Source organism: Squalius cephalus (assembly GCF_949319135.1).
Source record: "Squalius cephalus genome assembly, chromosome: 9".
Lineage (NCBI taxonomy): Eukaryota > Metazoa > Chordata > Actinopteri > Cypriniformes > Leuciscidae > Squalius > Squalius cephalus.
This window is the reverse complement of record NC_137130.1, coordinates 13520772-13534495: the sequence shown is the minus strand read 5'-3', so window position 1 is coordinate 13534495 and position 13724 is coordinate 13520772. Positions and strand designations below refer to the sequence as shown.

The 13724-nt window shown below is 37.7% G+C and overlaps 1 protein-coding gene across 33 annotated transcripts in view; it reads right to left on the bottom strand.

Annotated features, from left to right (window-relative positions):
* caska (calcium/calmodulin-dependent serine protein kinase a) overlaps positions 1-13724 on the bottom strand; it is a 173372-nt gene that overhangs the window by 67804 nt on the left and 91844 nt on the right. For all 33 annotated transcript variants that reach the window (XM_079880765.1, XM_079880783.1, XM_079880791.1 and 30 more), the window contains exon 2: positions 7795-7907. In XM_079880765.1, coding sequence (XP_079736891.1) covers positions 7795-7907 — 113 coding nt within the window. The remainder of the gene's footprint in view (positions 1-7794; positions 7908-13724) is intronic.

Below are 13724 nucleotides of genomic sequence, written 5' to 3'. Positions count from 1 at the left end.
GAATGAGACCAAAGTCAGACACATGGTTTCCTTTTTGTGATGACATACGGTGATTCCGTCAAGTAAGACTTTTTCTTGAATCAACATCCTTATATCAACCCATAAAACAATCAGATTTTAAACTTAATTTTGTACAGTAACTCACATCAGCCATAAATATCCACTGTGTATGCAAATTAGGGCTGGGCGATTTGGCCTAAAATCAAAATCTCGATTAATTGAACATTTTAACTCGATTACGATTAATGAACGATTATTTTATTTATTTTTTATTTTTTTGCCCTCATGGTTCACTGACAAGTTTTTTACAGTAAATATGCTCACATATTACAAGTGAGAGATTTTTGAATGAAGGGTGCATTACTTGATTTTAAAATAATTGAAGGAAACACACACTATCTACCATCTATGATTATTTATTGAACATCAATGTTAAACAACTTAAATTAAAGCACACATTGCCTAAAACGAACAGTCACTTTGTTCTTATAAAAAAGTAAAAATAAATAACTTGCACTTTTGGAAACAAAATAAATTACTTTCAATGTTTTTCTTATTAAAAGTAGAAAATAAGCAGTATCTCTTCTAAATAAAACAACTCTTGTATATCCTGTAAATAATATTTTAAACAGTGCATTTCTTGCATATACTGTAAACAAATATTTTAATGTGCAATGTATCAATGTAAACAACAGATTGTTGTAATGAAAATACACTGTTGCATGAGGTAATCTTAGCGATCTTGTTATGTCACTATATGAACATGAATTTACTCTAAGTTCTTACTAAGAAACACGAGCATGTTAACCTTTTCAGGTTTCAGGCAGGACCTGAGGCATGTAACAATGTTTCCGCCCGAACTGAAAACCCGTTCTGATGGGGAGCTAGTAGCTGGTATGCACTTGTTGCTCAGTTGTCTCAGTGATTAAGCTCTCCATGCTCGACATGTCGGCGGAATAACGTAATGTAAGGCAGCGGGGTCACGTGACTCCACACGCGGTAGTGTTTTAAAGGGAAAGTAATCGAAATAATCGACCTTGGAAAATTTGATCGATTATAGGTTCTGAATGTCGATTTCGATTACTTTTCGATTAATCGCCCAGCCCTAATGCAAATAATGTTCAACATAGTCACTCACACACTTGAGCACTGCCTTCATTTAAAATAAACCTTAATCTGTCATTAGGAAACTTAAACCACACTGAATATAACCTTTATGGTTGTTTATGTCCATCAGTAACAGAGAATCTGAGCTAAGTGGCCCTCATGGGCTTTCTTTAGCTTTACGGTAAGTGCTACAATGGTACGTGAAAGCATCCGTACTTCAGAGTATTGATGTCCTAAGTGCAGCTATAACAAAACACTGGATTCAAGCAAATAATAAGAGTGTGCGTTTATAGACCCTAAACACAGAATGGGTTTTATAGAGTTTGGAGAGGATTTGTCACAGATGTCTGGCAGCTGGCACGGTGACCTTAAGGTGCTACAAAAACACAAAATATGGCACAGATGACAGTTCAGTTTGCCCCAGCTTAAGTCTAGACGACACAAAACAATGGGTTTTGAGATGTTCCAACAGCAGTAAAGCGTTTTATACAGATTTATGTATACAGGTGCACAGATACTGAAAATGCTAGTTGCGCTTTTTTCACCACCTGTTAATCATAATACAGTAGATAGGATAGGGGAAAAAAAAACTTTACACAAAGACTTTATTTGTATTTGACCGTAGTCCTTTTTTCCCTGAAGATAGCACATACTGAACCGGACCGAAACCATGAACCTAAAACCGTGAAACAAACCGAACCGTGAGCAATTTGAACCGTTGCACCCCTATTATTTACATAATGTCTACACTTTGTTATAATGAAAGAATTTGCGAGCGTGCAAAACTCAGCAATGGACAAAAACTCTGGCTTTGAGTGGTGAGAGGATTCTAACTTAAACACCTCTGATTGGCCTGCGTTCAAGAAAACAACGCCAGGAAACAATGTCTGTGATTGGCTACATTACTCAAGGCTGCAAAAACAGGTTGTAAATAGAAACCTCTGACACTCTCCTGAGTGCAAACACACATAGGCTCTGGATCCTTTGCCAAGTTAAGTAGGCTACATAATCAAATTAACAAATATTACACCATTTAAAACATTATTAAAAATACATACCGAGTTACTAAAACAATCTTTGTCAAAGAATACAGTTGTTTGTTCACAGTTTGAACGTTCTTGTTTCCGTTTGTTTAATTTCAAGATCTGAGGTGAATTATCCATTGTTGCTTGGCTACAAAGCTGGGAGCACTAAATTATATTCAAAGTCACATTACACGCTTTTAACATTAAATAAAGCACATAAACGGTACTATCATTGCCACACTTTGTGTTTGTTGTTCCAGCCGCGACGTCGCAGAAAAATAGAAACCGTTTCTAAAATAGAATTTTCACGTGTCGCCGTCACGGCTGGTTAGGACAAAAACTCTGATTAACATGGAAAAGATACCTTTATCCAGTGTCGTGGCGTCACGGCGCGTGTAGTTAGGAAACGGTGTAAGCCTTGCCTAGCCTTTCACATGCTCTGTCTAAGACCTTTGTTTATTGTTCTTTCTTATTCTGTTCATTGGTTATTTTATTTATGAATGGATTTTGTTGTTTTCATGAAACTGTTGGCTGACAATAAATCACATTTAACTAATCTTAACTGTCAGATAATTTTTTATCCCATGTATTGTAAAATGATGTAATTTGAGAGGTCCATTCAGTTTTAAAATGTGTGGCCTCGCCATTGCTTCAGTTATATCAAAAGAAGCTTGAGTCCTACATCTTTTTCACTGGCTGAGAGTATTTGTCATGGTGTTAGAGGTGAGGGTGTGTGTGACTACAAATAAACCACAGGGAGGCAAAGTTCATTGAGTTGCTTCTTTCCTGCACTCAGAGAGGAACAGACATTTGAAAGGTAAACAGTGAAAAAAGTCATTTTAATCACTGAGTCTCATGGGTTGTACAGTAGATTCTGAAATACCAGCATGAGTGTGTTCCCTCCCACATAGGAGGAAAGACAGATGGGAGGTGGGCAGAGTGTTTGCCGAGACTGTGAAACTCAGGAGAGATGAGACAGAGGTTTAGCAGTGGACTGAGATAACACAAAGGCCTGGGCAAAGAGTTCTTTCTCACATGCACACATATTTAACATCCTACCCAAAGATGTTCTCCCACTTAAGAGAATTCACGCTGAAACTGTACAGCTATGTTTCCATGCTTACACACATGCTTACGCACTGTGATAGAGGAAGTGCTGTACATTGAATCCATCTGTTTAATTTCCTCTGTAACTCACCCTCATGTTGTTCCAAACCCGTAAGACCTTCGTTCATCTTCGGAACACAAATGAAGATATTATTGATGATATCCGAGAGCTTTTTGACCACCGATAGACTGCAACGTTATAACCACTTTCTAGGCCCAGAAAGGTAGTAAAGACTTCGTTAAAATAGTCCATGTGACTAGCGTGGTTCAACCTTAATGTTATGAAGCAACAAGAATAAATTTTTGTGCAAAAAAACAAAAATAACTTTATTCAACAATTTATTCTCTTCCACGTCAGTCTCTTACGCTGTTCACGTCAGTCTATCGGTAGTCAGAAAGCTCTCGGATTTCATTAAAAATATCTTAATTTGTGTTCCGAAGATGAACGCAGTTCTTACAGGTTTGGAACGACATGAGGGTGAGTAATTAATGACAAAATTTTAATTTTTGGGTGAACTAACCCTTTAAGGGAGACTCGCAGACTCTAATCTCAGTACTGTACAGATGGAGTCTACCGGTCAGTGGTCCTGTTAGCTGACTAAGTTTGGATGGTCCACTAGCTATTTTTCACCATTTTGGTAATCAAGCTTCATTTACATGTCAATCTAGGATAGGGGTGTCAAAATTAATCGTTTCTACGATGCATCGCGATGCAGACGAGGACGATTCGGTTTCGGTTCAGTAATAGACCATAACCGATTATAATGTACTGACGCTTTTCTGACGTCATTTGTTGCGTACGTGCTTTGTCGCGGTAGCATACAATGGCAGAGGGAGGTGAGACGCGAGTGCGAGAAAATAAAAAATGCTCCAACTACTTTAAAGCCGACATCTGGGCACATTTCGGCTTTTATGAACAACCTGGTAAGCACGACCTGCAGAAGACACGCGCTGTGTGCACTCATGTCACGCACAAATAGAATATGCAGGAGGTAATACCACTAACTTGATAAACCACGTTAGCCGTTTTCACCCCGAGCTGTTAACGCCTGGCAGAGTCTGACTGCTTTAGAGTAAGCGGATGAGCTCCAACGTCACCCGAATCCGCAGCCAAAAACAAATCATCCACCCGCCCAATAATTTTCTCTTATTTAAGTATACGCACCCGATGGTCAAATTACAATTATTCTGTGTTACGCGTGATTATAAATGGATGATCGTCACCTTCAACAGCGGATTCGGCGACGGTTGATGCGCGCATCTTTAACGGTAACATACACTGATTAATGAGCGCTGCTTTTAAATGAACATTTCTTTAAAACAATATTTATTTGACAGATTTCCTTTTCTTAATGGCATAAACAAGCTTTACTCCCTTGAAACTTGAACTGGAATGTCACTGTTTCTGTCACTGCGACTTCCCGAACAGGCGAGCACACGCACACACATGCGCGCACACATCACTTTTGAAGTAAAATTTTAAATTGAGGATGCGGTGCATCCCGATGCATCGTGATATCGAATTGAACTGAATCGATGACATGATAATCGTAATCGAACCGAACCGTGAGACCACTGTCGGTTCACACCCCTAATCTAGGATCAGTCTGTGTGACACAAATACATGCCACTAACATTCAAAAAAGAGCTAAGTTTCTTCATTAACTCCTAATCCGAATTACAGGGGATCTAAAACGAAATAGGAAGTAATGGTGATATAACAGATGTGTTATCATTGTTATTTGTGGTAGGACACTTAAAACTGTTGAAGTAGTTACAAGGGGGGAAACAGTGATGTTAGTTTGTTGTTTTGTTACTAGGGCGCAGCCATCTTGAGCTTCGGTTCGTGACGTCACTGGCATGATAGGCTACCTTGACAGCTCCAGCAAAATGGCATATCAAGAGCATGACAGATCGAGAGGGGGGTCTTATTGCATTGCAAAAATTGTGATCTGTCCAACAAGCGAATATAACACCTCCGACGCCATCAAGGACCTAATAACCTGTTTGCAAAATGACTGTGGCAAAAATGTGACCACGGCAGATCACCTTGCTAAATTAATCCGACATCGAGGGTGCTAATCCAATATAAGCAATATCCATCGACGACACCCGCAAGATACTTGTTAGTGGGATTTCAGCCGCTTTCAAACTGCGTATGAGAGACGCGGTGGCGCGCCTTGCCAGTTTAAATTTAACGAGCGCACACGCCTAAACTCAGCACATGCACTAAACTAAATTCTCTTTATCGCCTTATTGCATTTAAAGTGTCAAAAACACAAGGTTCACATAAACAGTTGGTTTTGTCTTAAGTGAATGTAGATTTTAAAGTGACAGCAGTCTATATAAGAATCAATCAGTACATGTTTCATTCATACAGTGAAGAATATGCAGTTTTATTATTTCATTAGATGATTCAATTTCTTACTTACAATGCTGTTTTTAGTGTTAACTTGTAAATCTGTATTACCATACTGTCAAAATCAGTCAGTTCAGTCTGAGTAGCAGTAGAGTAGCCTGACATACATTAGCCTACAGTGCAGTACAGTACAACATTAGTAGCCTACAGTGGTACCATGCCAGTGACGTCATCAAACACGGCTGCGCTCTGATAACAACAAATGTTAATTTCAGTATTGGGAAAAACTTCATATATGTTTTGTTTTTAGTATTATTTTTTAATTAATTTGTTTACAATTTTAATAACCAACATGTTATCGAATTATATTTTGTTTGTTTCAGTTTCCCTTTAAGTCTATTTATGTTTGTGTGGTACTCCTGTCCTTATTTAGACAAGCTTCACATTGCTCCGCTGCCAAAATTACTTTTTTTTCCTGTTTTAATATTATATATATATACACACACACACACACACACACACACACACACACACACACACACAGTACAGGTCAAAAGTTTGGAAACATTACTATTTTGAATGTTTTTGAAAGAAGTTTCTTCTGCTCATCAAGCCTGCATTTATTTGATCAAAAATACAGAAAAAAAATGTAATATTGTGATATATTATTACAATTTAAAATAATTAGTTTTCAATTTATTATACTTTAAATTATCATTAATTTCTGTGATGCAAAGCTGAATTTTCAGGATCATTACTCCAGTCTATCACATGATCCTTTAGAAATCATTCTAATATGATGATTCATTATCAAAGTTGGAAACAGTTGGAATATTTTTTCATAACCTGTGATACTTTTTTAGGATACTTTGATGAATAAAAAGTAAAAAAATTAAATAAAAATAAAAATAAGGCAAGGCAAGGCAAGGCAAGTACACTACTGGTCAGTAATTTGGGGTCAGTAATTATTTTTTATTTTTTTTATTTTTTTAAATAAATCAATACTTTTATTCAGCAAGGATGTGTTAAATTGATAAAAAAAGTGATAGTAAAGAAGATTTATATTATTAGAAAATATTTTTTTATTTTGAATAAATGCAGTTCTTTTTAACCTTTTATTCATCAAATATATTAGGCAGCAGAACTGTTTCCAACACTCATAATAAATCAGAATATCAGAATGATTTCTAAAGGATCATGTGATAGACTGGATGTCACATGTGACACTGAAGATTGGAGTAATGATGCTGAAAATTCAGCTTTGCATCACAGGAATAAATTATTTTTTAAAGTATATTCAAATAGAAAACTATTATTTTAAGTTGTAATAATATTTCACAATATTACTGTTTTTTTCTGTATTTTTGATCAAATAAACACAGCCTTGATAAGCATTAGAGACTTCTTTCAAAAATATAAAAAAAATCGAAATGTTTCCAAACTTTTGAACTGTACTGTATATTATATATATATATATATATATATATATATATATATATATATATATATATCGAAGTAGAATTTCCAGCAGTCATTACTATAGTCTTCAGTGTCTGATTTATTTAACAAAAAATAATAATATATTTTTGCACACACACCTTGAGAAACATCTAGCTAAACCAACATACACAGAGCAAGACTTGGAATACACTAAACCCTACTGTTTCTAGATGCTCCCTAAGGTGTCGTTTAAGATGAAATATGTGATCACACATAGACCATGCTACTGTGCAAAGAGTCAGGTATTCAAGGTTACTGTTTCCCACTGTAATGTACTGTATGATCAGCAGGCCCATCCATTATCTCAGCAAAACATACATGCTGCCCACTCATGGTATACATTACAGCCAAGCAGCACTTCATCTATTTTCACATCAACAAAGCAAAGCTAATTCCACAGTAAATTCTGGACAGCTGTATTAGTTACTGTAACCGCAGATGTTAAGAAGATGAGCTGGTGATCTAGACTGTTTATTTTGCAGGGTTCTGATTAGAGAGTGGCTGATCAAATCAACATAAACACAGACGTTCAGTTTGGTTCATTTCCAGCCATAAGAAAAAGAATTCAATGATTATTCATGAGAAAACACAGATTATGTATTTTGAGCTCCGGAAAGGTCACAGCTGATGAATTCTCCACACAATCATCAGCTAAAGAGGAAAACAGTTGAAGATAACAGAGATGACGTGTCTTACCCTCTGTGCTGAGGCCAGGGCTGGAGGTGAATTTGGCCACATCCACAATCTTCACTGCAAACTGTTGACCCGTCTCCCTGTTGATGCATCTTCTTACCACGCTAAACGGCCCCCTGAAAAGGAAACAAACAGGTAAATTAGAGTCCTGCACATTTTGGTCAATATCAAATCAATATCAAGACAGGATGAGCAATGGTCAAAATAATCCAACAGACCAAAAACAATAATTGGATACTAATACACAAGCCTGAACCTCCAGTGTGAACAGCTTATTTATATTTAGTTGGCCCCAGCATTGCCTTTTTTTCCTCTACTCGCAAAATAATTGAGCTATTGTTGCTGACTTGCTGTTCAGGCCCATAAACCTGTTAAATTTAATCTTTAAATGGTGAGATTACACAGCCATAATACATTCAACAAAAAATATTCACACTGACAGTGATTCACATAAACAAAGTGCCCGGAAGTCATTCGTTTTCAATCAATTTGAGGTGGCATTAATCGTTGACAAGGTAACAAAATTCAACATTATCCAAATAAGCAGAGAACTGCAATGAAGCTGACAGTTACTTCAGCTGATATATGACTCATGTGGAAGCTCTTTTGGAGGAACAATGAGAATTTCAGACACTGTCATTATTGAGCCATACTGTATATGGCTCAATAGCCAAAAGTTCAGCGGCTGAAGTGAGAAGCCTGCCCTCTCTCTAGGAATGGAGAAATGCTCACAGCAGCAATGAGAATGATGGCAACGCTCTGTGTGGGCTGAGTGTTTGAGGAACAGCGGGGAGTATGGGAGCCGGTGAGAGGTTGGCTTTCCGTGAGAAGCTGTGATCAGACTTCCCAAAGCCTTTAACCCTCCTCAGCATGAGCTCAGAGAGTGTTTCTGCAGGCCTGAAGAGAGATGGCAGCAGAGAGATCACTGGAGCAAGTTTTTGCTTCTGTTTGTGTGCAGTGGGTTGATTGGCGATAGGCCTGTTTTCTGTATCTGTGCTACAGGTAAAGATGTACAATCAGTCGTTCAATACTTCAAAATAAATACAGACAGAATGCAATGTGAAGGGGAACCATCTAAATGTACATTGTCCCACTTATATTCCTACTTAACAAATAGGCTAATCCATGTATTGACAAGGAAAACTTATTTAGGTAAATGCTAAATCGTTTATTTCAAAAGAGAGGAACATTTTATTTCTCATTATGAAGCTTTAAAAAACATTAAACAATAAAATAAAATCTGAAAAGCTTTGGTCAACACAGGAATCAATTTATCCAAGTTTAAATCTTTTATTCTTAGGACTTAGCTTCAAGTTTGTTAGATCAGAATCAGATCATCTCTCGTGTAGTAAAAAAATACTAAATTGTTCCTCTACAGTGAGAGAAAATGTGCTGGTGTGATATTTACATAGAATACACTAAGCTCAGCGTGGCCACATTTTCAAACTTGACATTTATTCTCTATATTACTGCCGGAGAGTCGGTAAGAATTTTCACCCTCCTCCTTAGGCACGCGTGGGTTACATTTCATTACAGACGACCCAGTTCACTCTGCCCCACAGATATCCAGGCAGACATAAAAATAGACAGACTTTATGAAATATGTGTTGTCAGAACCTCTCTGTACAGTTCCTAGGTCAGTGCTCTGGAGAGAACACTTTCTGGCTGACTTCTGTCTTCCTGTCATCTGAGTTCTCTGGCTGAACTGTTAACAAACTGCAGGTGCATTGAACGTGTGGAGGACAAAAGTTCAGCATTGCTAGACTGTGGCTGCGTCCAAAAGCTGATAAATGCTGCATTTCAAGGTAGGAAGGCATCAACTCATGTCTGAAGACAATGTTAGCTTAACTTACTGTCTCCTGAGATACCTTTATCTGACCAATTTTTGAAAGCAGCATAGATGTATCCTTAACTGCCTTTGATATCCCACAATCCTGTGCGTTTCATTCCATGACAAAAATAAATATGGCATCTGAAAGTTGCGGTTGATGCTCAGTTTCTGTGAAAGTGTAAATATTTTACCAACGTTTACCGCTTTTGATGTTATTTCTAGCAAGAACTAAGGAAAACAGCTTGTAGGCTATACAATGTCACTTACCGCTACATTTACCTCAAGAAAGCTATTCAATGTCCATAAACTCATTAATTATTAGACAAATAAATTCTATAGAAGAGCATTTTGTTGAAAATGCACTGTATTATTTATTCATTATATTTTTTAATTAACCTGTTAGTTATGTCTTCATTATTTAATGTATGTTTGAATAAATCTGTCATGAAAAGGTATTACAGTTCATTGTTGTTTAAATGTTATATTTCACCAACAAACAATTCTGTTATTAAAAAGTTGACATAAAAACTGCTTTACGTGTAATTTGTACAACTCAGTTTGAGCTATTTGAGTGTAGAATATTAAATAAGTTGTGTGCATCCTGATTTTTTAAGTTTCAGCCCATAATTGTAATTCCGGTGCATGCCTAGAAAATACTATTATATGAATTAAATATTTGCTTAGTTATCACCAAAGCTCTCTTTATTTTTGTTTTGTGAGGTACCTTCGTGTGCAAATGCTGCCTGCGAAGTCATTGCCTGCTAAAGCAGCGAGGCAACAAGTCAGCTGCCAAAGTTTTAGGATGCAGCCTGTGTCTGAAACTAAAGACTGCTGCTTTGCTGCCCAGTCAGTCATTGACTAAATAGAACTTACCAAAGAACTTACAAAGAAATAGTTTCAGACCAACTTCCAAATAACTATGCCCATAACTGATGAACAAACATAAATAAAAAAGCAGTTTTCAGACCAAGCTTTGCTAAAACATATACAGGACTCAGATCTCGCAGTGCTCTCACATTCTCTCATTCATTCACATCTCCCCAATTAAATTTTAAAAAGCACACAAACACACAGGCTGTTGTGGAGTTTTGTCCTATGAGTCATGACTCAAGTAAATTCGTTTTTAAACAGAGCATTTGCTGAGATTTACTAAAGCAATAAGCCACGAGGTTAAATGAACGGAAAAACCATCAGTCTCAAATTTCATTTGAGATTTTGAAATGGACACAATGACTGAGCCGCCAATAAGCCAGGAAAATCAGGGAGCATGGGCAAAAATCAGTGCGTGTTGTATGACCTTTACATGATAAAAGAACATGGTTTTAATGTGTTAACATGACCTTACACATTGTCATATTATTTTAAGAATTGGTTTAAGATGTTTAACGTAAAGAAAATCTCATCTCATGCCCTTACAGCAGTCTGCTGACCTTCAAGACTCTGAAAAAACAAGCAGATGCTTCTTAATAAATAATGCGATCTGCATTTAAAGCAGAAGTCTATTCTGATTCAGCTATAAAATTGCAATGCCGGCAAACTGGAGAAGAATGCAAATTGAAGAGGTGGTTGAGTGCTTATTATTATCACTATATCTTGCTAATATGGGTGCGAGAGGGGCTGTGTTTTCCCCAACACAAACTGCAGGAGCAGATGGCATGAGGCACAAAGCCGCTTACTGGCAGAGAGCCGAGGACCAGCCATGCGTAGCTCAGAGCTGGACTCAGCCAGACTAAACTGCTAGAACTGTGGATGCATGACACTCAGAAGCACCATAACATCTGAATGAGCTTTATCTACTCAATCTGTCATGATCCTCATGTTGTTCTTAGTGTAAATGTTCCCTAGACGTTATGTAAATGACGTTATGCACTGTATATAACACAAACCAGAAATGCAAATACAATTTAGTTGCTCTAAGATGTCTTTTTAAGGTATAAGGAATATGTGCATTTATCTTTACTGTTGGAGTCCAGAAGGAGTTCATTGTAGTAGAGTTTGATGGCAGGCTAAACGGGCTGACTGTACCATTTGCGGAAAAAAAGTCATACTTATTGTGGAACATCTTGCTGTAATATTCTGTAATATAACAACTGAAATTTTTTAAATCAAAATTTTCTTCCCAACAAAGTGCTGAACAATCAGTATTTCAAGGTTCATCAAACTGTTTCAGGAGATTTTTCATCTCGACAGTCATAATAGGTACCTTGTAAAAGTAAGATAAGTCACAATAGTCTCTCTGAAATTGCAGTTTTTCCAAAATAGAATCTAATTTATTTTATTTATTAATTCAAATTAATTATTATATTAAAGCTCCAGTATGCGACTTTGGTATTTGACCACAAGAGGGCGCAGTTTCCAACAATAACAAAGGCGAAGCTTGATGACGCTATGAAGGAGGTGACGATGGGAGATGTCGTTTTTAATGCGTTTTCACCATCTAGCGATATATCTACATGGAATTAATGAATCATGATCACGGATGAGGTAATTTATTCGTTTTTGTATTACCTGTATGTCTGATCGTATTATTTTATGTCATCATAATTAATGAACTGCAAGGAACGTGAAATGTTATGCTATATTATCCCGTTACAACATACAGCTATTTGTCAAATGATTTGTTTTGTTTAATGTTGTGCAGTTTTACGTTTTTATGGTTAATGCTGTGTTGTTTAACGTGTTCAAACCAATATCTAAAAGTAAATTTGAACGAACATTTGCAAGTAATGACTAAATATATTTTTTTAACATCATATCCGATTGTATTTAATTGTACTGCCATAATCTCGGTCACCACACGTGATAAAAAGCCTTACCAAAGTACAAAGAGCAATATAACTTTGTTTATACGTGCTATTATTGACAGTTGCATGTCTTACCTGTCTCAATACACTCGCGAGAGAGTCTCTGTCAAGTCCAAGATTGTCGCGCAGCTCTCTCCATCTCGAAATCGCCTGCCGATATTTATCCGGGTTTTATTCCTCCGTTTGTCACACAGTCCGCGACTCCGCGTGTATCCGAATATGGACGCTTTTGTTTTGTTGGCACTTCAATACTCGCCAAAGAGTTCGTGATCCATAACAGCTAAGTTATAACCATACAGTCTATGGCTATAACGCTATAACCAACACTTCCGCATTTGACCATGCGATATTCCGGTGTGGTGGGTCATATTTTTTATTTTATTCTTTTTTTATTCTTTGTCAGACGTCTTTATTGTTTATTGTGATAAGAAAAAAAACCTCAAAAAAGTTGTTGTAAAAAAAAATAAAAAAAATAAAAAATCCGGTGTGGTGGAATATCCTATCACATGGTCCACACCGGAAAAAGGGATAGAGCGGACATTGCGTCACTGAGGCGCGACATTTCTTTTCCGGGACGGCCAGTTATTTAAAATAGGAATTTCTCTGAAATAAAAAATCTTTGGAGACTTTTGAGATATTGTAAGTACACAACTGGAGGAAATATATCACACTGTGCAAGTTATTTTTGGAAATTTTATTACAAAATTCCTACATATTGGAGCTTTAAGGGTGACTTGCCCGCTTCAGGTTGGTGGAGAGTTCCTGCCTCAAATGGAGGAGTTCAAGTATCTTGGGGTCTTGTTCACGAGTGAGGGAAGGATGGAACGGGAGATTGACAGACGCATCGGTGCAGCTTCTGCAGTAATGCGGTCGATGTACCGGTCTGTCGTGGTGAAGAAGGAGCTGAGCTGCAAGGCGAAGCTCTCGATTTACCGGTCGATCTACGTTCCTACTCTCACCTATGGTCATGAGCTATGGGTCATGACCGAAAGGACAAGATCCCGGATACAGGCGGCCGAAATGAGCTTTCTCCGCAGGGTGGCTGGGCGCTTCCTTAGAGATAGGGTGAGGAGCTCGGTCACTCGGGAGGAGCTCAGAGTAGAGCCGCTGCTCCTCCAGATCGAGAGGAGCCAGCTGAGGTGGCTCGGGCATCTGTTCTGGATGCCTCCTGGACGCCTTCCCGGGGAGGTGTTCCGGGCGTGTCCCACCGGGAGGAGACCCTGGGGAAGACCTAGGACACGCTGGGGGGATTATGTCTCCTGGTTGGCCTGGGAACACCTCGGTATTCCCCCGGAAGA